At 45.8% G+C, this 25,506-nt stretch overlaps 1 protein-coding gene across 8 annotated transcripts in view; it reads left to right on the forward strand.

Moving 5' to 3' along the window:
• Nucleotides 1-25,506, forward strand: part of mcf2a (MCF.2 cell line derived transforming sequence a) — a 257,660-nt gene that overhangs the window by 97,373 nt on the left and 134,781 nt on the right. The window contains exon 1 of one of the 8 annotated variants that reach the window (XM_086002198.1): nucleotides 19,866-20,036. The exons of the other annotated variants lie outside the window; for them this stretch is intronic. Coding sequence (XP_085858324.1) covers nucleotides 19,986-20,036 — 51 coding nt within the window. The 5' untranslated portion in view covers nucleotides 19,866-19,985. Of the gene's footprint in view, nucleotides 1-19,865; nucleotides 20,037-25,506 lie in introns of those variants that run through there. 8 annotated transcript variants of the gene reach the window in all.

The following is a 25,506-nucleotide window of genomic DNA, read 5'->3' on the forward strand; positions in this document are numbered from 1 at the left end:
ACATGATCGATTTCTCACTCGAAATGGAGAGCGAAGAAATTGACTCAGAGACTAAGGTCCTGAATTTAAACAAGGGGAATTATGATGCCATGAGACGGGAACTGAGTAGGTCTGATTGGACAACGTTCCTGAGAGGACTGGAGGTAGATAAACAATGGCAAACATTTAAAGATAGAATGACAAAATTGCAAAAATTGTTTATACCAATCTGGCATAAAAGGAAATCTAAAAAGGTGACTCAACCGTGGATAACAGGGGAAATTAGAGACAGCATAAAATCCAAAGATAGGGCGTATAAAATAGCCAAAAAAAGCGCCAGAGCGGAAGATTGGGAACAGTTTAAGATAGAGCAACGGAAGGCAAAGGGCATGATCAAGAGGGGCAAAATAGCTTACGAAAACAAGCTGGCGGAAAATATAAAAACTAACTCCAAAAGCTTTTATAAATATATCAAAAGGAAAAGACTGGTGAAAACCAAAGTTGGTCCATTGCAGTCAGATACGGGGGAATATATAATGGGAAATAAGGAAATGGCAGATCAACTAAATGCATACTTTGGGTCAGTCTTTACGAAGGAAGACACAAAAAACCTCCCTGGGATATCGGGAAAAATAGGGACATTGGCAAAGGAGGAACTGACGCAAATCAATATCTCTAAGGATATGGTGTTAAGGAAGCTAAAGGGATTGAAGGTGGACAAATCCCCAGGGCCTGATAACATGCATCCTAGGGTACTGAAGGAGGTGGCCCTAGAGATAGCGGATGCACTAAGGATGATTTTTCAGAATTCATTAGACTCGGGAACAGTGCCGATGGATTGGAGGGTAGCTAACGTTACCCCACTATTCAAAAAGGGGGGTAGGGAAAAAGCAGGTAATTACAGACCTGTAAGCCTTACATCAGTTGTGGGCAAAATGCTGGAGTCCATCATTAAGGATGAAATAGCGGAGCACTTAGCAAATGGGGACAGGATAGGACAGAGTCAACATGGATTTACAAAGGGTAAATCGTGCTTGACTAATCTATTGGAATTTTTTGAGGGAGTAACTGGTAGAATAGATGGGGGAGAGCCAGTAGATGTGGTGTACCTGGACTTCCAAAAGGCCTTCGATAAGGTCCCACATAAAAGATTAGCATGGAAAATTGAGGCTCATGGGATAAAGGGGAAAGTTTTGGCGTGGATAGGGAACTGGCTGTCAGATAGAAAACAGAGAGTTGGAATAAACGGCTCATTTTCTGAATGGCAGGCAGTAACAAGTGGGGTACCACAGGGATCTGTCCTGGGCCCCCAGCTGTTCACAATTTACATTAATGACCTGGATCAGGGAGTCGGATGCAGCATTTCCAAATTTGCAGACGACACTAAACTAGGAGGTGGGGTGGGCTCAGAGGAAGAGACCAGGAAGCTCCAGAGCGATTTGGACAGACTGGGCGATTGGGCGGATAAATGGCAGATGCACTATAATGTGGACAAGTGCGAAGTTATCCACCTTGGGTGCAGGAACGGGAGGGCAAATTATTATTTAAATGGCAATAGATTGGGAGAGGGGGAAGTACAGAGAGACCTGGGTGTTCTTGTACACCAGTCACTGAAGGCGAGCATGCAGGTGCAACAGGCGGTCAAGAAGGCAAACGGTATGCTGGCCTTCATAGCAAAAGGGTTAGAATACAGGAACAGGGATACCTTGCTGCAGCTGTACAGGGCACTGGTGAGACCACACCTCGAGTACTGTGTACAGTTTTGGTCGCCTCATCTGAGGAAGGATGTTCTTGCCATGGAGGGGGTGCAGCGGCGATTCACCAGGCTGATACCAGGAATGGCGGGAATGACCTATGAGGAGAGACTATGTAGTTTAGGGATGTACACACTGGAGTTTAGAAGATTGAGAGGGGACCTCATAGAAGTGTATAAAATTCTGACAGGTCTAGACAGACTGGATGCAGAAGGAATGTTTCCCTTGGCGGGTGAGAACAGAACTAGAGGACATAATTTAAGGATAAGGGCTAAACCATTTAGGACAGAGATGAGGGGGAATTTCTTCACTCAGAGAGTGGTGAACCTGTGGAACTCATTGCCACAGAGGGCAGTGTACGCCAGCTCATTAAATATATTTAAGAGGGAATTAGATATATTTCTACGGGCAAAAGGGGTTAAGGGTTACGGAGAGAAGGCGGGGACGGGATACTGAATTAAAGGATCAGCCATGATCTCATTAAATGGCGGAGCAGGCACGAAGGGCCGAATGGCCTACTCCTGCTCCTATCTTCTATGTATCTATGTATCTATGAAGTCCTGTACACTCCTTGCCAGTGACTGTATGGAGTCAGGCATCCTTGCCACTGCAGCCATGAGCTCAGTGTGCCAGCGCTCAGCCTGGGCGCCCATTTCACCAAGGAGCCGCACCTCCTCTGCGCTCACTGTAGCAGGACTGGAGGCCACACTCACCCTCCAGGGAGAAGGCCGCCGAGCTTCCCCACCCCTCCCGCTGCAGCCCGCTGGGCCCCGGAGCTTCACCCTCCTCAGACCCTTCCCCCCTGCTCCCCTCCAGGGAAGACGTGTCCCCATCATGGCCATGGGCTGCCTCGGCTGAGGGTGGCACTGATGGTCCAGCTTCCTCTTCCTCCTCCTCGCTTTCCGATTCACTCACAGTGCCAGCTTGAGGGCCCGCCTCCTCACCTGGCGAATCAGCATCTGAAAGCAGGGAGGCACAAGAGTGGCTTTAGCGTGAGGACAGGGTGGCAGCGAGGGAGGCATGAGTGCTGCTATGCACTGCATTGGTTCGAGAGTGGCAAAGGATGCTGGTGTGAGGCACAAGTGGAAAGAGAGAGGTCATAAAGGTGACGACCTTACCATTGCTGTCCAGAACGGGGTCGGCATCTCCAGTGGCGACGGGGCCAATCAGCCGGCCTGCCATAACCCGTTCCACTCGCTGCTCCAGGTCGCTGAGGTCTTTAAGTTCAGGACGGCCTCCCCCAGTCCGTTGCTGCTGCCTCCTATTGTGGGCCAGCTTGCCCTGCAAGAGAAAGGACGGGCTCTGAGTATAGTGTGAAACCCTGATCGTGCCTGCACTGCCTCCCATGGTGGAATAGCCCTGACAGTGTCAAGCCCTGATCTTGCCTGCACTGCCTCCCATCGTGGAATAGCCCTGACAGTGTCAAGCCCTGATCTTGCCTGCACTGCCTCCCATGGTGGAATAGCCCTGACAGTGTCAAGCCCTGATCTTGCCTGCACTGCCTCCCATGGTGGAATAGCCCTGACAGTGTGTCAAGTGGTAAATGTGCATGTGATTTTCATGAGAGTCCCATAGGTGTTGGATGAGGGCTGGGCATTGGGGCTTTCAGGACCCTTTGGCCATAAAGTGAGGTGCACATGCAGGGATGAAGAGGATACTGGAAAGGGTACTCACCCTGACAACCCGAGTGAGGTCGTTGAACTTCTTTCTGCATTGCGTTGGTGTCCTAGGGACCATGCTGCTGGAGGTCACTCTGTGTGCCACCTCCCTCCAAGCTTTTCTATATTCGCTGGGCAGCGGCCTCCTGCCACTGTCCGGAAAAAGGATAGGTCGCCGGCACTCCACTGCGCCAACCAGAACCTTCAGGGCGACCCTCACTGAAACGCTGCGCTCGCTCCCTGGCCTTCTCCATGGTCGTGGGCGTAACACTGTTGAAGCAGGTCTGTCCAGGCCTAGAATCAGGGCTCCAGTGTGTAGGGCATGGAAGCAAACCAAATCGACCCTCCCCCTTTAAGAGCTGACCGGCGCCAGCGTGTCTGCCTGCAATCGATAACTCGCCGCACCTGCGCTGCGCCCGCCCTCGGTGGTAGCGCCTCGGCTCGCTGGCTTAGCACCTTTGGATAGTCGTGCACCGCCTGCTTTAGCGCAGCAGCAACCTCTTGGGGCGATGCAACTCAATTTCGGCGAGGGTGGCACTAAATTTAGCGACCGCCCGGCTGTAGCGCCCCAAACGTGGCGATACTGAATTTCTAGGCCTATATCTCACGTTTGGGGCTGTACGATAAACATGCCTCTCCTTTATCCACTCCACTCAGCATCTTAAAACCTCAATCCAGTCTCCACTCAGTCATCCTCCCTCCAGAGACATAGAGACGACACGTCAGCCCAGCCACCAGCCGGACAAAAAAGGCTAGAAAATTGGCCAGAGTCGAGAGCACATAATTTTTATAGACACCAACCATTGTTTTAATGGTCTGGGAGTGTTACAGTGATACCCATTGATTTCAATGGTCTGGGAGTGTTACAGTGATACCCATTGATTTCAGTGGTCTGGGAGTGTTACAGTGATACCCATTGATTTCAGTGGTCTCGGAGTGTTACAGTGATACCCATTGATTTCAGTGGTCTGGGTGTGTTACAGTAATACCCATTGATTTCAGTGATCTGGGAGTGTTACAGTGATACCCATTGATTTCAATGGTCTGGGAGTGTTACAGTGATACCCATTGATTTCAATGGTCTGGGAGTGTTACAGTGATACCCATTGATTTCAGTGGTCTGGGAGTGTTACAGTGATACCCATTGATTTCAGTGATCTGGGAGTGTTACAGTGATACCCATTGATTTCAGTGATCTGGGTGTGTTACTGTGATACCCATTGATTTCAGTGATCTGGGAGTGTTACAGTGATACCCATTGATTTCAGTGGTCTGGGAGTGTTACAGTGATACCCATTGATTTCAATGTTCTGCGAGTGTTACAGTGATACCCATTGATTTCAGTGATCTGGGAGTGTTACAGTGATACCCATTGATTTCAGTGATCTGGGAGTGTTACAGTGATACCCATTGATTTCAGTGGTCTGGGAGTGTTACAGTGATACCCATTGATTTCAGTGGTTTGGGAGTGTTACAGTGATACCCATTGATTTCAGTGGTCTGGGTGTGTTACAGTGATACCCATTGATTTCAGTGGTTTGGGAGTGTTACAGTGATACCCATTGATTTCAGTGGTCTGGGTGTGTTACTGTGATACCCATTGATTTCAGTGGTCTGGGTGTGTTACAGTGATACCCATTGATTTCAGTGGTCTGGGAGTGTTACAGTGATACCCATTGATTTCAGTGGTCTGGGTGTGTTACAGTAATACCCATTGATTTCAGTGGTCTGGGTGTGTTACAGTGATACCCATTGATTTCAGTGGTCTGGGTGTGTTACAGTGATACCCATTGATTTCAATGGTCTGGGAGTGTTACAGTGATACCCATTGATTTCAGTGGTCTGGGTGTGTTACAGTGATACCCATTGATTTCAATGGTCTGCGAGTGTTACAGTGATACCCATTGATTTCAGTGGTCTGGGAGTGTTACAGTAATACCCATTGATTTCAATGGTCTGGGAGTGTTACAGTGATACCCATTGATTTCAGTGGTCTGGGTGTGTTACAGTGATACCCATTGATTTCAATGGTCTGGGTGTGTTACAGTGATACCCATTGATTTCAATGGTCTGGGAGTGTTACAGTGATACCCATTGATTTCAATGGTCTGGGAGTGTTACAGTGATACCCATTGATTTCAATGGTCTGGGAGTGTTACAGTGATACCCATTGATTTCAGTGGTCTGGGAGTGTTTCTGTGATACCCATTGATTTCAATGGTCTGGGAGTGTTACAGTGATACCCATTGATTTCAGTGGTCTGGGAGTGTTACAGTGATACCCATTGATTTCAATGGTCTGGGAGTGTTACAGTGATACCCATTGATTTCAATGGTCTGGGAGTGTTACAGTAATACCCATTGACTTCAGTGGTCTGGGAGTGTTACAGTGATACCCATTGATTTCAATGGTCTGGGTGTGTTACAGTGATACCCATTGATTTCAATGGTCTGGGAGTGTTACAGTGATACCCATTGATTTCAGTGGTCTGGGAGTGTTACAGTGATACCCATTGATTTCAATGGTCTGGGAGTGTTACAGTGATACCCATTGATTTCAGTGGTCTGGGTGTGTTACAGTGATACCCATTGATTTCAGTGGTCTGGGAGTGTTACAGTGATACCCATTGATTTCAATGGTCTCGGAGTGTTACAGTGGTACCCATTGATATCAATGGTCTGGGAGTGTTACAGTGATACCCATTGATTTCAGTGGTCTGGGAGTGTTACAGTGATACCCATTGATTTCAATGATCTGGGAGTGTTACAGTGATACCCATTGATTTCAATGGTCTGGGAGTGTTACAGTGATACCCATTGATTTCAGTGGTCTGGGAGTGTTACAGTGATACCCATTGATTTCAATGGTCTGGGAGTGTTACAGTGATACCCATTGATTTCAATGGTCTGGGAGTGTTACAGTGATACCCATTGATTTCAGTGGTCTGGGTGTGTTACAGTGATACCCATTGATTTCAGTGGTCTGGGAGTGTTACAGTAATACCCATTGATTTCAGTGATCTGGGAGTGTTACAGTGATACCCATTGATTTCAGTGATCTGGGAGTGTTACAGTGATACCCATTGATTTCAGTGGTCTGGGAGTGTTACAGTGATACCCATTGACTTCAGTGGTCTGGGAGTGTGACAGTGATACCCATTGATTTCAATGGTCTGTGAGTGTTACAGTGATACCCATTGATTTCAGTGATCTGGGAGTGTTACAGTGATACCCATTGATTTCAGTGGTCTGGGAGTGTTACAGTGATACCCATTGATTTCAATGGTCTGGGAGTGTTACAGTGATACCCATTGATTTCAGTGGTCTGGGAGTGTTACAGTGATACCCATTGATTTCAATGGTCTGGGAGTGTTACAGTGATACCCATTGATTTCAATGGTCTGGGAGTGTTACAGTGATACCCATTGATTTCAATGGTCTGGGAGTGTTACAGTGATACCCATTGATTTCAATGGTCTGGGAGTGTTACAGTGATACCCATTGATTTCAATGGTCTGTGAGTGTTACAGTGATACCCATTGATTTCAGTGATCTGGGAGTGTTACAGTGATACCCATTGATTTCAGTGGTCTGGGAGTGTTACAGTGATACCCATTGATTTCAATGGTCTGGGAGTGTTACAGTGATACCCATTGATTTCAGTGGTCTGGGAGCGTTACAGTGATACCCATTGATTTCAGTGGTCTGGGAGTGTTACAGTGATACCCATTGATTTCAATGGTCTGGGAGTGTTACATTGATACCCATTGATTTCAGTGATCTGGGAGTGTTACAGTGATACCCATTGATTTCAATGGCCTCGGAGTGTTACAGTGATACCCATTGACTTCAGTGGTCTGGGAGTGTGACAGTGATACCCATTGATTTCAATGGTCTGTGAGTGTTACAGTGATACCCATTGATTTCAATGGTCTGGGAGTGTTACAGTGATACCCATTGATTTCAGTGGTCTGGGAGTGTTACAGTGATACCCATTGATTTCAATGGTCTGGGAGTGTTACAGTGATACCCATTGATTTCAATGGTCTGGGAGTGTTACAGTGATACCCATTGATTTCAGTGGTCTGGGAGTGTTACAGTGATACCCATTGATTTCAGTGGTCTGGGAGTGTTACAGTGATACCCATTGATTTCAATGGTCTGGGAGTGTTACAGTGATACCCATTGATTTCAGTGGTCTGGGTGTGTTACAGTGATACCCATTGATTTCAGTGGTCTGGGAGTGTTACAGTGATACCCATTGATATCAATGGTCTGGGTGTGTTACAGTGATACCCATTGATTTCAATGGTCTGGGAGTGTTACAGTGATACCCATTGATTTCAATGGTCTGGGAGTGTTACAGTGATACCCATTGATTTCAATGGTCTGGGAGTGTTACAGTGATACCCATTGATTTCAATGGTCTGGGAGTGTTACAGTGATACCCATTGATTTCAGTGGTCTGGGAGTGTTACAGTGATACCCATTGATTTCAGTGGACTGGGAGTGTTACAGTAATACCCATTGATTTCAATGGTCTGGGAGTGTTACAGTGATACCCATTGATTTCAATGGTCTGGGAGTGTTACAGTGATACCCATTGATTTCAATGGTCTGGGAGTGTTACAGTGATACCCATTGACTTCAGTGGTCTGGGAGTGTTACAGTGATACCCATTGATTTCAATGGTCTGGGAGTGTTACAGTGATACCCATTGATTTCAGTGGTCTGGGAGTGTTACAGTGATACCCATTGATTTCAGTGGTCTGGGAGTGTTACAGTGATACCCATTGATTTCAGTGGTCTGGGTGTGTTACAGTGATACCCATTGATTTCAGTGGTCTGGGAGTGTTACAGTGATACCCATTGATTTCAGTGGTCTGGGAGTGTTACAGTGATACCCATTGATTTCAGTGGTCTGGGAGTGTTACAGTGATACCCATTGATTTCAGTGGTCTGGGAGTGTTACAGTGATACCCATTGATTTCAATGGTCTGGGAGTGTTACAGTGATACCCGTTGATTTCAATGGTCTGGGAGTGTTACAGTGATACCCATTGATTTCAATGGTCTGGGAGTGTTACAGTGATACCCATTGATTTCAGTGGTCTGGGAGTATTACAGTGATACCCATTGATTTCAGTGGTCTGGGAGTGTTACAGTGATACCCATTGATTTCAGTGATCTGGGAGTGTTACAGTGATACCCATTGATTTCAATGGTCTGGGAGTGTTACAGTGATACCCATTGATTTCAGTGGTCTGGGAGTGTGACAGTGATACCCATTGACTTCAGTGGTCTGGGAGTGTTACAGTGATACCCATTGATTTCAATGGTCTGGGAGTGTTACAGTGATACCCATTGATTTCAATGGTCTGGGAGTGTTACAGTGATACCCATTGACTTCAGTGGTCTGGGAGTGTTACAGTGATACCCATTGATTTCAATGGTCTGGGAGTGTTACAGTGATACCCATTGATTTCAATGGTCTGGGAGTGTTACAGTGATACCCATTGACTTCAGTGGTCTGGGAGTGTTACAGTGATACCCATTGATTTCAATGGTCTGGGAGTGTTACAGTGATACCCATTGATTTCAGTGATCTGGGAGTGTTACAGTGATACCCATTGATTTCAGTGGTCTGGGAGTGTTACAGTGATACCCATTGATTTCAATTGTCTGGGTGTGTTACAGTGATACCCATTGATTTCAGTGATCTGGGAGTGTTACAGTGATACCCATTGATTTCAGTGGTCTGGGAGTGTTACAGTGATACCCATTGATTTCAGTGATCTGGGAGTGTTACAGTGATACCCATTGATTTCAGTGGTCTGGGAGTGTTACAGTGATACCCATTGATTTCAATGGTCTGGGAGTGTTACAGTGATACCCATTGACTTCAGTGATCTGGGAGTGTTACAGTGATACCCATTGATTTCAATGGTCTGGGAGTGTTACAGTGATACCCATTGATTTCAATGGTCTGGGAGTGTTACAGTGATACCCATTGATTTCAATGGTCTGGGAGTGTTACAGTGATACCCATTGATTTCAGTGATCTGGGAGTGTTACAGTGATACCCATTGATTTCAGTGATCTGGGAGTGTTACAGTGATACCCATTGACTTCAGTGGTCTGGGAGTGTTACAGTGATACCCATTGATTTCAATGGTCTGGGAGTGTTACAGTGATACCCATTGATTTCAGTGATCTGGGAGTGTTACAGTGATACCCATTGATTTCAATGGTCTGGGAGTGTTACAGTGATACCCATTGACTTCAGTGGTCTGGGAGTGTTACAGTGATACCCATTGATTTCAATGGTCTGGGAGTGTTACAGTGATACCCATTGATTTCAATGGTCTGGGAGTGTTACAGTGATACCCATTGATTTCAGTGGTCTGGGAGTGTTACAGTGATACCCATTGATTTCAATGGTCTGGGAGTGTTACAGTGATACCCATTGACTTCAGTGGTCTGGGAGTGTTACAGTGATACCCATTGATTTCAGTGGTCTGGGAGTGTTACAGTGATACCCATTGATTTCAGTGGTCTGGGAGTGTTACAGTGATACCCATTGATTTCAATGGTCTGGGAGTGTTACAGTGATACCCATTGATTTCAATGGTCTGGGAGTGTTACAGTGATACCCATTGATTTCAGTGGTCTGGGTGTGTTACAGTGATACCCATTGATTTCAGTGGTCTGGGAGTGTTACAGTGATACCCATTGATTTCAGTGGTCTGGGAGTGTTACAGTGATACCCATTGATTTCAATGGTCTGGGAGTGTTACAGTGATACCCATTGATTTCAATGGTCTGGGAGTGTTACAGTGATACCCATTGATTTCAGTGGTCTGGGAGTGTTACAGTGATACCCATTGATTTCAATGGTCTGGGAGTGTTACAGTGATACCCATTGATTTCAGTGGTCTGGGAGTGTTACAGTGATACCCATTGATTTCAATGGTCTGGGTGTGTTACAGTGATACCCATTGATTTCAATGGTCTGGGAGTGTTACAGTGATACCCATTGATTTCAGTGGTCTGGTTGTGTTACAGTGATACCCATTGATTTCAATGGTCTGGGAGTGTTACAGTGATACCCATTGATTTCAATGGTCTGGGAGTGTTACAGTGATACCCATTGATTTCAGTGGTCTGGGAGTGTTACAGTGATACCCATTGATTTCAATGGTCTGGGAGTGTTACAGTGATACCCATTGATTTCAGTGGTCTGGGTGTGTTACAGTGATACCCATTGATTTCAATGGTCTGGGAGTGTTACAGTGATACCCATTGATTTCAATGGTCTGGGAGTGTTACAGTGATACCCATTGATTTCAGTGGTCTGGGAGTGTTACAGTGATACCCATTGATTTCAGTGGTCTGGGAGTGTTACAGTGATACCCATTGATTTCAGTGGTCTCGGAGTGTTACAGTGATACCCATTGATTTCAATGGTCTGGGAGTGTTACAGTGATACCCATTGATTTCAGTGGTCTGGGAGTGTTACATTGATACCCATTGATTTCAATGGTCTGGGAGTGTTACAGTAATACCCATTGATTTCAATGGTCTGGGTGTGTTACAGTGATACCCATTGATTTCAATGACCTGGGAGTGTTACAGTGATACCCATTGATTTCAATGGTCTCGGAGTGTTACTGTGATACCCATTGATTTCAATGGTCTGGGAGTGTTACAGTGATACCCATTGATTTCAGTGGTCTTGGAGTGTTACTGTGATACCCATTGATTTCAATGGTCTGGGAGTGTTACAGTGATACCCATTGATTTCAATGGTCTGGGAGTGTTACAGTGATACCCATTGATTTCAATGACCTGGGAGTGTTACAGTGATACCCATTGATTTCAGTGGTCTGGGTGTGTTACAGTGATACCCATTGATTTCAATGGTCTGGGAGTGTTACAGTGATACCCATTGACTTCAGTGGTCTGGGAGTGTTGCTGTGATACCCATTGATTTCAGTGGTCTGGGTGTGTTACTGTGATACCCATTGATTTCAATGACCTGGGAGTGTTACAGTGATACCCATTGATTTCAGTGGTCTGGGAGTGTTACAGTGATACCCATTGATTTCAGTGGTCTGGGAGTGTTACAGTGATACCCATTGACTTCAGTGGTCTGGGAGTGTTGCTGTGATACCCATTGATTTCAGTGGTCTGGGAGTGTTACAGTGATACCATTGATTTCAGTGGTCTGGGAGTGTTACAGTGATACCCATTGATTTCAGTGGTCTGGGAGTGTTACAGTGATACCCATTGATTTCAGTGGTCTGGGAGTGTTACAGTGATACCCATTGATTTCAATGGTCTGGGAGTGTTACAGTGATACCCATTGATTTCAGTGGTCTGGGAGTGTTACAGTGATACCCATTGATTTCAGTGGTCTGGGAGTGTTACAGTAATACCCATTGATTTCAGTGGTCTGGGAGTGTTACAGTGATACCCATTGATTTCAATGGTCTGGGAGTGTTACAGTGATACCCATTGATTTCAGTGGTCTGGGAGTGTTACAGTGATACCCATTGATTTCAGTGGTCTGGGAGTGTTACAGTGATACCCATTGATTTCAATGGTCTGGGAGTGTTACAGTGATACCCATTGATTTCAATGGTCTGGGAGTGTTACAGTGATACCCATTGATTTCAATGGTCTGGGAGTGTTACAGTGATACCCATTGATTTCAGTGGTCTGGGAGTGTTACAGTGATACCCATTGATTTCAATGGTCTGGGAGTGTTACAGTGATACCCATTGATTTCAGTGGTCTGGGAGTGTTACAGTGATACCCATTGATTTCAATGGTCTGGGAGTGTTACAGTGATACGCATTGATTTCAGTGGTCTGGGAGTGTTACAGTGATACCCATTGATTTCAGTGGTTTGGGAGTGTTACAGTGATACCCATTGATTTCAGTGGTCTGGGAGTGTTACAGTGATACCCATTGATTTCAATGGTCTGGGAGTGTTACAGTGATACCCATTGATTTCAGTGGTCTGGGAGTGTTACAGTGATACCCATTGATTTCAGTGGTTTGGGAGTGTTACAGTGATACCCATTGATTTCAGTGGTCTGGGAGTGTTACAGTGATACGGAACGGTAGCGTAGTGGTTCTGTTACTGGACCTAGTAATCCAGAGTCCTGGACTAATGATCCAGAGACGTGAGTTCAAATCCTACCATGAAACTACCGGATTGTCATAAAAACCCATCTGGTTCACTGATGTCCTTTAGGGAAGGAAATCTGCCGCCCTTACCCGATCTGGCCTATATGTGACTCCAGACCCACAGCAATATAGTTGACTCTTAAACTGCCCTCTGAAATGGCCTAGCAAGACACTCAGTTGTCAAGAAAGCGGCTCACCACCCAGGGCCAATTAGCGATGGGCAATAAACGCTGGACTTGGCAGCGATGCCCACATCCGGTGAATAAGAAAAACAAATACCCATTGATTTGTCCTGTTGCTCATGATCTCGAGCATTCTATCCTACTGTTATTTAGGAATATTTGTAAACTATAGATTGCAATATTAATTGCTCACTAATGAAAGTAAGATAACTGATGCTGTGCAATCACAGTATCTGTAATATGAATTGGATGTGAGCAGCATTTAATTAGTATTGAAATGAATATGTGCTATCCTATTTATAATAGATGTGAAAATGTTTTGTGAGAGAATTGAGGGCTTAAGAAATGGTGAAATTGTTTTTTTAATTTATAGGGGAAACAACAACAACCTGTATTTATATAGCACCTTTAACGTGGTAAAATGTCCCAAGGCGCACCACAAGAGCTTTATCAAACAAAATTTGACATCAAGTCACAAAAGGAAATACAGGAAACTTTCTGGTATCTGGCACGGACGGGACCGAGCTGGTGCCGGTCTATCAACAACACCGGAGAATCGAGCGCTATAGTTAAAAGATATGGAGCTCAGCGCTCCGTCTAAAGCAACAAACCCTGTTGCTTAGCAACAGCTTCAAAGCAATCAGCACAGCTTGCAAGCGTCTCTGTAGCTTAGCAACAGCTTCAGTTAGTCGCTTGCACAGCCAGAAATGAGTAAAAAAAAGTAACTAAAAGTAAAAAAAGTTATCTGAACCGACTCCTGAATTTTGCCGGTTAACCGACATTTCCGGTTATTTAGTGGCCGGTTAATCGGAAGTTTCCTGTATTAGGACAGGTGACCAAAAGCTTGGTCAAAAAGTTAGGTTTTAAGGAGTGTCTTAAAGGGGGAGAGAGAGGCGGAGAGGTTTAGGGAGGGAATTCCAGAATTTAGGACCCAGGCAGCTGAAGGCACCAATGGTGGGGCGAAGAAAATCGGGGATGTGCAAGAGGCCAGAATTGGAGGAGCGCAGAGATCTCGGAGGGTTGTAGGGCCGGAGGAGGTCACAGAGGTAGGGAGGGGCGAGGGCCATGGAGGGATTTGCAAACTATTCAAATTCAAAGACAGAGGGCGAAGGTTTTGGTTGCTATGACTTGGGAGCTGATTGAGGTGGGAGTCAGGGCTGGTAAGTCCAGGTTGGGCCAGGAGCGCTGATCTCAGGGGAGAAAAGTAATTAAAAGAATGACATTAAAAAAAAGTCTTGGTAATCTATTCAAAAAATGCTTGAAAGTGAATGAGTTACATTGGGAGGGGCCAAAAGAGTGGAGAAGGCCTGATTTCAGATGTCGCAGGAGATGGTTGTTATAGTTGGCAGGTAGGGCCTGGATACCCGATCAGCATCTGGACAAAAACACAACAGGGCAAATAAACCATTTCAGCTGCACTTTAAACTTTAACTTCTTTACCCAGAGGGTGGTGAGAATGTGGAACTCGCTACCACAGGGAGTGGTTGAGGTGAATAGCAGAGATACATTTAAGGGGAAGCTAGATAAACACATGAGGGAGAAAGGAATAGAAGGATATGCTGATGGGGTGAGATGAAGAGGAGTGGGAGGAGGCTCGTGTGGAGCACAAACACTGGCATGGACCAGTTGGGCCGAATGGCCTGTTTCTGTGCTGTAAATACTATGCACTAACCATGGACAGGCACTGAGACACCTTGTCCTGGGGCGAGGAGCTGAAGAGGGCCCCCGCAGGCACGAACTTCAGAGCTCCTTGTACATGAGTCACTGAAAGTGAATGTACAGGTGCAGCAAGCCATTAGGAAGGCAAATGGTATGCTGGCCTTCATTATAAGAGGATTTGAGTACAGGAGCAAAGAAGTCTTACTCCAATTATATAGGGCCTTGGTGAGACCACACCTGGAGTACTGTGTACAATTTTGGTCTCCTCACCTAAGGAAGGATATACTTGCCATAGAGGGAGTGCAACGAAGGTTCACGAGATTGATTCCTGGGATGGCGAGACTGTCGTATGAGAAGAGATTGAGTAAACTAGGCCTGTATTCTCTTGAATTCAGAAGAATGAGAGGGGATCTCATTGAAGCATACAAAATTATTACAGGGCTTGATAAGGTGGATGCTGGGAGAATGTTTCCCTTGGCAGGGGAGTCTAGAGCCAGGGGCCACAGCCTCAGGATAAAGGGAAGGCCATTCAGGACTGAGATGAGAAGAAATTTCTTCACACAGAGGGTGGTGAATCTTTGGAAGTCTCTACCCCAGAGGGCTGTGGAGGCTCAGTCATTGGGTATATTCAAAACAGAAGTCGATAGATTTCTGACTAGTGAGGGCATCAAGGGATATGGCGATAGGGCCGGTGAATGGAATTGAGGCAGAAGATCAGCCATGATCTCATTGAATGGTGGAGCAGGCTCGAAGGGCCAAATGGCCTACTCCTGCTCCTGCAAGGATCGGTCCTAGGACCCCAGCTGTTCACAATATATATTAATGATCTGGACGAGGGAATTGGATGTAATATCTCCAAATTTGCAGATGACACAAAGCTGGGTGGGAGGGTAAGCTGTGAGGAGGATGTCGTGAAACTCCAGTACGATTTGGACAGGTTGGGTGATTGGGCAGAAACATGGCAAATGCACTATAATGTGGATAAATGTGAGGTTATCCACTTTGGTGGCAAAAACAGGAAGGCAGATTATTATTTGAATGGCAATAGATTGAGAGAAGGGGAAGTGCAAAGAGACCTGGGTGTTCTTGTGCACCAGTCGCTGAAGGTAAGCATGCAGGTGCAGCAGGCGGTTAAGAAGGCAAATGGTATGTTGGCCTTCGTAGCGAGAGGGTTCGAGTAGAGGAACAAGGATGTCTTGCTACATTTGTACAGGGCTTTGGTGAGACCGCACCTTGAGTATTGTGTACAGTTTTGGTCACCTTACCTGAGGAAGGACGTTCTTGCCATGGAGGGAGTGCAGCGAAGATTCACCAGGCTGATACCTGGGATGGCAGGAATGACGTATGAGGAGAGATTGTGTCGATTGGGCTTATACTCACTGGGGTTTAGAAGATTGTGAGGGGATCTCATCGAAACCTATAAAATTCTGTCAGGTCTGGACAGACTAGATGCAGGAAGGATGTTTCTGATGGCTGGGGAGTCCAGAACCAGGGGTCATAGTCTAAGGATAAGGGGTAAGCCATTTAGGACTGAAATGAGGAGAAATTTCTTCACCCAGAGAGTGGTGAACCTGTGGAATTCTCTGCCACAGAGGGCGGTGGAGGCCAGTTCATTAAATATATTCAAGAAAGAGTTGGATATATTTCTTGAGGCTAAAGGGATCAAGGGATATGGGGAGAAGGCAGGGACAGGGTACTGAATTTGGATGATCAGCCATGATCACATTGAATGGCGGAGCAGGCTTGAGGGGCCGAATGGCCTACTCCTGCTCCTATCTTCTATGTTTCTATGTATGTCTTATGTTCTTATGTTCTCCCTCAAGTTGATAGTTAGGGCTTGAGGAGGCGACCTCTTGAAGGCCCAAAAAAAAGTAATAATGCAAGATCCAAAACATGAAAAAATGTGTTTAAATGAATATTTTAAAAGAATGCACCTATACAGTCTGTGACAGACCAGGTGTGACTGCCTTAACAATGAAAACTCCCAGCGCAGCACCACTTACAGGCATAACAGGTACTACAGTGGGTGCGGCTGACCTGAAAGTATTCAGTGGAAAGCGCACCCCGATGCCAAATCTTAGCTAACCAGTTGAACTCTGTAAAATTCGCCAATTAGGCCCATTTTATTATTCAGTAAAAGGAACAGAGTGTCTTGACCTGTCAGAGAAGCATGAGAAATGTAGCACAGACAAGGATAACGAGGGAAATTAGGGACAGCATAAAATCAAAAAAAAGGGCATATCAACTGGCAAAAAAAAGCACCAGACCGGAAGATTGGGGGCAGTACAGGATACAGCAAAAGAGGACAAAGGGATTAATCAGGAAGGGGAAAATAGAATACGAAAGTAAACTTGCAGCAAACATAAAGACAGACTGCAAAAGCTTTTATCGGTATATCAGGAGGAAAAGACTGGTAAAATCCCAAGTCGGTCCCTTGCAGTCCGATTCGGGAGAATATATAATGGAGAATAAGGAAATGGCAGACCAATTAAACTCATACTTTGGTTCTGTATTCACAAAGGAGGACACAAATAACCTCCCAGGAATATCGGCAAACATAGGGACTAACGAGAGGGAGGAGCTGACAGAAATTAGTATCTCTAGGGATATGGTGTTGGGTAAGTTGAGGGGACTGAAGGCTGACAAATCCCCGGGGCCTGATAAACTACATCCTAGGGTACTTAAGGAGGTGGCCCTGGAGATAGCAGATGCTCTAAGGATCATCTTCCGGAACTCCATTGACTCGGGAACAGTACCCGTGGATTGGAGGGTAGCTAATGTTACCCCAATATTTAAAAAGGGGGGTAGAGAGAAAGCAGGGAATTATAGACCAGTAAGCCTTACATCGGTTGTGGGCAAAATGCTAGAGTCCATTATTAACGATAAAATAGCGGAGCACTTGACAAATGGGGAAAGGATCGGACAGAGTCAACATGGATTTACAAAGGGTAAATCGTGTTTGACTAATCTGCTGGAATTTTTTGAGGAAGTAACTGGTAAAATAGATGGGGGAGAGCCAGTGGATGTGGTGTACCTTGACTTCCAGAAAGCCTTCGATAAGGTTCCACACAAAAGATTATCATGCAAAATTAAGGCTCATGGGATTGGGGGCAAAGTATTAACGTGGATAGAGAACTGGCTGGCGGATAGAAAACAGAGAGTTGGAATAAACGGCTCGTTTTCGGAGTGGCAGGCAGTGACCAGCGGGGTGCCGCAAGGATCTGTCCTGGGACCCCAGCTGTTCACAATATATATAAATGATCTGGATCAGGGAATTGGATGCAATATTTCCAAATTCGCTGACGACACTAAACTAGGAGGAGGGGTGGGCTCTGATGAGGATGTCAGGAGGCTACAGTGCGATTTGGACAGGTTGGGGGAATGGGCGGATACGTGGCAGATGCACTATAATGTGGATAAATGCGAGGTTATCCACTTTGGGGGTAAAAACAGGAGGGTAGATTATTATCTAAATGGCAATAGATTGGGAGATGGGGAAGTGCAGAGGGACCTGGGTGTTCTTGTGCACCAGTCACTGAAGGAGAGCATGCAGGTGCAACAGGCGATTAAGAAGGCAAATGGTATGTTGGCCTTCATATCAAGGGGGTTCGAGTATAGGAATAGGGATACCTTACTACAGCTGTACAAGGTGCTGGTGAGACCGCATCTGGAGTATTGTGTACAGTTTTGGTCGCCCCATCTGCGGAAGGATGTTCTTGCCATGGAAAGAGTGCAACGGCGATTCACCAGGCTGATACCTGGAATGGCGGGAATGACCTACGAAGAGAGATTAAATAGTTTGGGCTTGTACTCACTGGAGTTTAGAAGATTGAGAGGGGATCTCATCGAAACATATAAAATTATGGCAGGCCTGGACAGGCTGAATTCAGAGAGAATGTTTCCAATGGCCGGGGAGCACAGAACCAGGGGCCACAGTCTAAAAATAGTGGGCAAATCATTTAAAACAGAGATGAGGAAGAATTTCTTCACTCAAAGAGTGGTGAGCCTGTGGAATTCCCTGCCACAGAGGGCTGTGAAGGCTAATTCAATAAATATTTTCAAGAGAGAATTGGATATATTTCTGAAGGCTAAGGGGATTAAGGGTTACGGAGAAAAGGCGGGGACGGGGTACTGAACTGGTAAGATCAGCTATGATCTCAGACGAAGATCAGCCATGATCTCATTGAATGGCGGAGCAGGCTCGAAGGGCCGAATGGCCTACTCCTGTTCCTATCTCTATGTTTCTATGTTTCACACCTGGAACAACCTCCAGCAGCTGTTTGCACTTTTACCAACTGCGAGGAATCTGGAGCTTGAAGCGGTGCATCCTACTCCGCCCTGCTGGAGGGAGCTAGAAACCCAGAAAGAATCTGCCCCTGAGGAAGGCAGTGAACTGACTGACTGATGTCCATGTTATTATTAATTTCGATTCGGCACTTTACAGCCTTCTGGACTCAACATCGAGTTCAACAATTTCAGACTATAACCTCGGCCCCTATTTTTTTCTCTCTCACATGGCAGCTGTTGATCATTCTGCCATCGCCATTCACACCTCATCTAGACTCATCTTTTGTTTCTTTACTTGTCCCATTACCATCTCCTTTTGCCTTGCACCATCCCTTCCTGTCATTTAATCTCTCCTGCCTTCCACCCTATCACAGACCTTCCCTTTTGTTCTTTCCTCCCCTGTTCCATCTCCAACTTTTTCCAGTTCTGACGAAAGGTCATCGACCTGAAACGTTAACTCTGTTTCTCTCTCCACGGATGCTGCCCTGGCCTGCTGAGTTTTTCCAGCGTTTTCAGTTGTTATTTCAGATTTCCAGCATCCGCAGTATTTTGCTTTTTTTATTATTATCCCGCCCCCCCCACCGCCCCCCCCCCTCTGCTGCGCTCAAGCTTTTTTTTGTAAATATTTGTAAAATAATCAGTCAATGTTATTTAAATTTTATGGGATAATAAATACATATATGAATTTTTTTTTAATAATAATGTACATTTGGGCTCTCTTAAAAACAAAGTTCTGGGAAATATTCTCTGATCAGAATTGAGGGATTACAAGGTTTAAGTATTGCAGAATAGTTCATGCAAATTGTTTTAAAAGTGTCCTGACGGATTTATGTTGGGAGGGGGAAACTCTCTCGGTCAGGATGCATTCGGGAGATTGGCGGGAGTGGGACATCTCCACTGCAAAAAAAAATAAAGGGAACTGCTTTCCTGTCCTGTGTTAAGGTGCAGGTTTCCAACTGGGATCGCTGCTGTGATCAGTGTCCGGGCCAGGACAGAAGAAGATTTTCCGGATCGAGTGGGGGACTATTGATGGACCAGAACGTGTTGGCTAATAAATTAAAATTACCCCTGGGAGCCGCTGGAAGAACGCAAGGCTAGAATAAGGCAGTCGGTGCTTTTTTTTTTCGCAGTCAGTGACAGGCTGTGCTGTTGGAACATAGCAGGAGATTTGCCTTGAGTATCGTGTGCCAGCTGTACATATATATAACTACCGTGGGCCACATTGCATCCATACTTGTCGGGACAGTCAGTAGGGCAAGTAGATGTCAGAGATATGGCAGAAGCAAATGTCCAGAGAAGCAACACCAAGTCCAGGAAAAATGCGGTAAGGCCCCTTTTTGCACAGACCCAAGTTCAGGTACAGCGAGACTGCGGCAGCTGAGTGCCAGCCAGTGCACACACAGAGAGAGACAGACTGAGCTTTCTCCACTGTGCTCCTTAACAATGCCTGCAGCAGGGATACGGAGGAGCTGAGGTTTCATTGTGAAGAGAAGCCTTCTTTTAAATGGGTCATGACGATGTATTTTTTTGTGTGTCATGTCATGTCATGTGTGAGTGTGCGTGGCCTGTGTTTGTAGAAGGTTATCACTCACTGTGCAAGTGTGCAGGGATATTTGAATTTGAATGTTTAACCCATGCAAGGTTTGTGAGTTGCTGCAATGCTCATCCCCACCGTAACATTGCACCTTCTCCGTCTCTGCAGAGGACAGATGTGGGATGCCATTTTTTTTTAAATGCAATTTTTTTCTTGGCTAAGTAGCGTGTGAAAGCATGATCCGATTGGCTGGCAAGCCAGCGTGGACTCACGCCATCGCCATGCTTCCTTGGCGCGTGTCTCATTGGGCAGCACTCTCTCTCGCCACTGGGTCAGGCGGTCGTGGGTTCAAGTCCCACTCCAGAGACTTGAGCTCAAGAATCCAGGCTGATACTCCCAGTGCCAGTACTGAGGGGGTGCTGCACTGTCGGAGGTGCCGCTTTTCAGATGAAACATTAAACTGAGGCCCCGTTTGCCCTCTCAGGTGGACATAAGGTTGTAAAAGGTCCAGTTGAAGAAGAGCAGGAGGAGTTCTCTCTGTTGTCCGGGGGCCAATATTTATCCTTCAATCAACATCACTAAAACAGATTATCTGGTCATTATCACATTGTTGATTGTGGGAGCTTGCTGTGCGCAGATTGGCTGCCGCGTTTCCTACATTGCAACAGTGACTGCGCTCCAAAAAAAGTACTTCATTGGCTGTAAAGCACTTTGGGACACCCTGAGGTCCTGAAAGGTGCTATAGAAATGCAAGCCTTTCTTTCTTTATGTTTTTTTAAACTCAAGATGGTGTCAAGTAGGTTGCTGGAGGCAGTAGTGATTGGTTGGTTGAGTAATCAAAAAGGATTGTTGGTCTTTATTTCAAGGGGGCTGGAATACAAAAGGAGAGGAAGTTGTGCTTCAGCTTTACAGAGCCTTGGTCAGATCCCAAATGAGGTTTTTGGGAGCCGCACCTCAGGAAGGATATATCCGCCTTGGAGGGGGTGCAGCACTGATTCACCAGCACGATACCGGGGCTTAGGGGGTTAAATTATGAGGACAGGCTGCATAAACCTGGCTTGTATTCCTTTGAGTTTAGAAGATTGAGGGGTGATCTGATCGAGGTGGTTAAAATGTTTTAAAGGTTTCGAGAGGGTAGATACGGAGAAACCATTTCCTCTGGTGGGGGAATCAAGAACAAGAGGGGACATGATCTTAAAATTAGAGCCAGGCCGTTCAGGAACAAATTCAGGAATCATTTCTTCACTCAAAGGGGGGTGGAAATCTGGAACTCTCTCCCTCAAAAGGCTGTGGATGCTGGGGGTCAGTTGGAGCTTCCCACACTGAGATGGATGGATTGTTGGGTAAGAGTATCATAGAAACATAGAAGATAGGAACAGGAGTAGGCCATTCGGCCCCTCGAGCCTGTTCCGCCATTCAATGCGGACTCAGTCCCCTGTTCCTGCCTTCTCCCCATATCCCTTAATCCCTTTAACCTCGAGGGATGTGGAGCAAAGGCAGGTAAATGGAGTTGAGGTTCACATCAACCCTGATCTGATTAAATGGCGGAGCAGGTTCGAGGGGCTGAATGCTGTTTTATAACACTCCCGTGAAGCGCCTTGGGACATTTTACTATGTTAAAGGCGCTATATAAATATAAGTTGTTGTTGGTGTGGTCCTCCTCCTGTTGCCAAGTTCCTGTGGTTGAGTTCTACGATGGAGATGGGGATCTTGAGAAAATTAAAGTTTGAGGCTATTGCCTCATGTGTTGCTGGATGAATGATTACAGGCCAATGTGTAACACCATCGTAATTAAGTTTTGACGATGTTATCCGTTTGTTATTTCTAAGGAAACTGTAAATGTGTTGTTTTAAACAACGCCGAATATAGTGACAATTAGGCAATGGAATGTGGGAAAAGGAACCTTAAAGTTGAAAAAAATGTTGGGGAAAACCTCTGCTCAGGGAACCTCGCGTGTTCACACTACAGTCCTGTATGTGCGATTAATGCACATTTAAAATAAATACACGGGTTAACGGCTGCGTAAAGATAACACCCACGGGAACAATGGGCTGGAATTTCCTTCCTGGGCACAACCCGGAAATTAGACCCAAAAATGCGTCTTCTGCCGATTTCAAGTTATACTCAAATTTCCTGAGAATCTCATTAGAATACATCAAAGATAAAATGGGTGTAAATCAGCGTAAACAATTGGGGCTCAAGGAAAGTGCCGAACACATACCTTATATTTCTCTATAAAATTGAAGTTTCAGCTCATTTAACCATCATGCACATCAGGCACAACGTGTTTAGGAACCTGCAACCAGGGAAGTTTGTCAATTTTTAATGTAAGTTATACTGATGCAAGAAAAATGCGTTCAAAGAAACAGAAAATGCAGAGCCGGTCTTCGTGAGGAGAAATTAAAAACACAAGAAACTCAAACAATTGCAACAAAACACAATAAAAATGACTGCGCCTGAAAATCTGGTGGTAATTTGAAGACAGCTACTGAGCAAAACGCACTTGCAGGAAACTCGCGTATAAAGGCGCTGTAAGTTATGAGTGGGGCCAGTTTTATGGGCAGAAATGCGGTCGGGTGAAGGGATCGATAGACGGCCGTAAAAGATCAAGGTGATTTTTGGGCGTAATATCTTTGCACGAGTAACTCACTTACGCCCAAAATTCCACAATCTCTTTGGCCATATCTAGACTGCGCGTGTGTCTCTGGGTGAAAAACGCAGGAAATTCCAAACCTTATGTCTGACAATATTCACTCTCTGGTATTTCTAAGGAAACTGTAAATGTGTTCTTTTAAATGATGTCACGTATAGTGATCATTGTGCGTGTGAGAAAAGGAAGACTACAGTTGGAAAGAATGCAGAGTAAAACCGCTGCTCAGCGAATCTTGTGCGTTCATACTACAGTCCGGTATTTTTTTATTCGTTCCTGGGATGTGGGTGTCACTGGCAAGGCCAGCATTTATTGCCCATCCCTAGTTGCCCTCGAGAAGGTGGTGGTGAGCTGCCTTCTTGAACCGCTGCAGTCCGTGTGGTGAAGGTGCTCCCACAGTGCTGTTAGGGAGGGAGTTCCAGGATTTTGACCCAGCGACGATGAAGGATCGGCCGATATATTTCCAAGTCAGGATGGTATGTGACTTGGAGGGGAACTTGGAGGTGGTGGTGTTCCCATGCGCCTGCTGCCTTTGTCCTTCTAGGTAGTAGAGGTCGCGGGTTTGGGAGATGCTGCTGAAGAAGCCTTGGCGAGTTGCTGCAGTGCATCTTGTAGATGGTACACACTGCAACCACGGTGCGCCGGTGGTGGAGGGAGTGAATGTTTAAGGTGGTGGATGGGGTGCCAATCAAGCGGGCTGCTTTGTCCTGGATGGTGTCGAGCTTCTTGAGTGTTGTTGGAGCTGCACTCATCCAGGCAAGTGGAGAGTATTCCATCACACTCCTTACTTGTGCCTTGTAGATGGTGGAAAAGTTTTGGGGAGTCAGGAGGTGAGACACTCGCCACAGAATACCTAGCCTTTGACCTGCTCTTGTAGTATGCATGATTAATACACGGGTATTTACACATTTTAAATAAATGCAAGGGTTAATGTCTGCGTAAAAATAACACGGGAGCATATTGCGAGTGCATTCAGATTTTGTGTTTGAATTTCATGGATTGGAATTCCAACCTTAACGGTAGCACATGAGGTATGTGCCAACATTTTCGGGTTGGCAGGCTGTAACTAGTGGGGTATCGCAAGGATCAGTGCTTGGGGCTCAGCTATTCACAATCTACATCAATGATTTGGATGAGGGGACCAAATGTAATATATCCAAGTTTGCTGATGATACAAAGCTGGGTGGGAATGTAAGTTGTGAGGAGGATGCAAAGAGGCTTCAAGGGGATATAGTCAGGCTAAGTGAGTGGGCAAGAACATGGCAAATGGAATATAATGTGGAGCAATGTGAAGTTATCCACTTCGGTAGGAAAAACAGAAAAGCAGAGTATTTTTTAAATGGTGAGAGATTGGGAAATGTTGGTGTTCAGAGGGACCTGGGTGTCCTTGTACACGAATCACTGAAAGTTAACATGCAGGTACAGCAAGCAATGAGGAAAGCAAATGGTATGTTGGCCTTTATTACAAGAGGATTTGAGTACAAGAGTAAAGACATCTTACTGCAATTATATAGGGCCCTGGTGAGACCACACCTGGAGTATTGTGGACAGTTTTGGTCTCCTTACCTAAGGAAGGATATACTTGCCATAGAGGGAGTGCAACGAAGGTTCACCAGACTGGTTCCTGGGATGGGGGGATTGTCCTATGAGGAGAGATTGAGTAGACTAGGCCTATATTCTCTAGAGTTTAGAAGAATGAGAGGTGATCTCATTGAAACATACAAAATTCTTACAGGACTTGACAGGGTAGATGCAGGGAGGATGTTTCCCCTGGCTGGGGAGTCCAGAACCAGGGGTCACAGTCTCAGAATAAGGGGTCGGCCATTTAGGGCTGAGATGAGGAGGAATTTCTTCACTCAGAGGGTGGTGAATCTTTGGAATTCTCTACCCCAGAGGGCTGTGGAGGCTCAGTCGTTGAGTATATTCAAGACAGAGATCGATAGATTGTTGAATATTAAGGGAATCAAGGGATACGGGGATAGTGCAGGAAAGTGGAGTTGAGGTCGAAGATCAGCCAGGATCTTACTGAATGGGGGAACAGGCTCGAAGGGGCCGAATGGCCGACTCCTGCTCCTATTTCTTATGTTCTTATGAAACGGTGTCTGACCAGCACCTCTCCATGTGGACAAAGGCTCTCATTTAAGGCAGAGGCAGAGTGTTGCAGGGATGTGTCTCCAACAGGGAAGATGGGAACACTGGGGGACTTGCTCAGTCTGGACCATTTTTATAATCTACTTAGTGAACAGGTAAAAGAAGGGAAGAAGTTGCATTTCTACAGCGCCTTTCTTGACCTCAGGACGTCCCAAAGCGCTTTACAGCCAATTAATTATTTTTGAAGCATAGTCACTGTTGTAATGTAGGAAACCCAGCAGCCAATTCCTGCACAGCAAGGTTCCACACACAGCAATGTGATAATGATCAGATCATCATTTTTTAGTGCTGTTGGTTGAAGGATAAATATTGGCCCAGGACACCAGGGATAACTCCACTGCTCTTCTTCAAATAGTGCCATGGGATCTTTTACATCCACACAAGAAGGCTGTCTCGCACTTGTTCGGTTTAACATCTCATCTGAAAGATGGCCCCTCCGACAGTGCTGCGCTCCCTCAG

The sequence above is a fragment of the Somniosus microcephalus genome, chromosome 1 (genome assembly GCF_052327205.1).
Source record: "Somniosus microcephalus isolate GS21.2 chromosome 1, FLI_Smic_1.0, whole genome shotgun sequence".
In the NCBI taxonomy this organism is placed as follows: domain Eukaryota; kingdom Metazoa; phylum Chordata; class Chondrichthyes; order Squaliformes; family Somniosidae; genus Somniosus; species Somniosus microcephalus.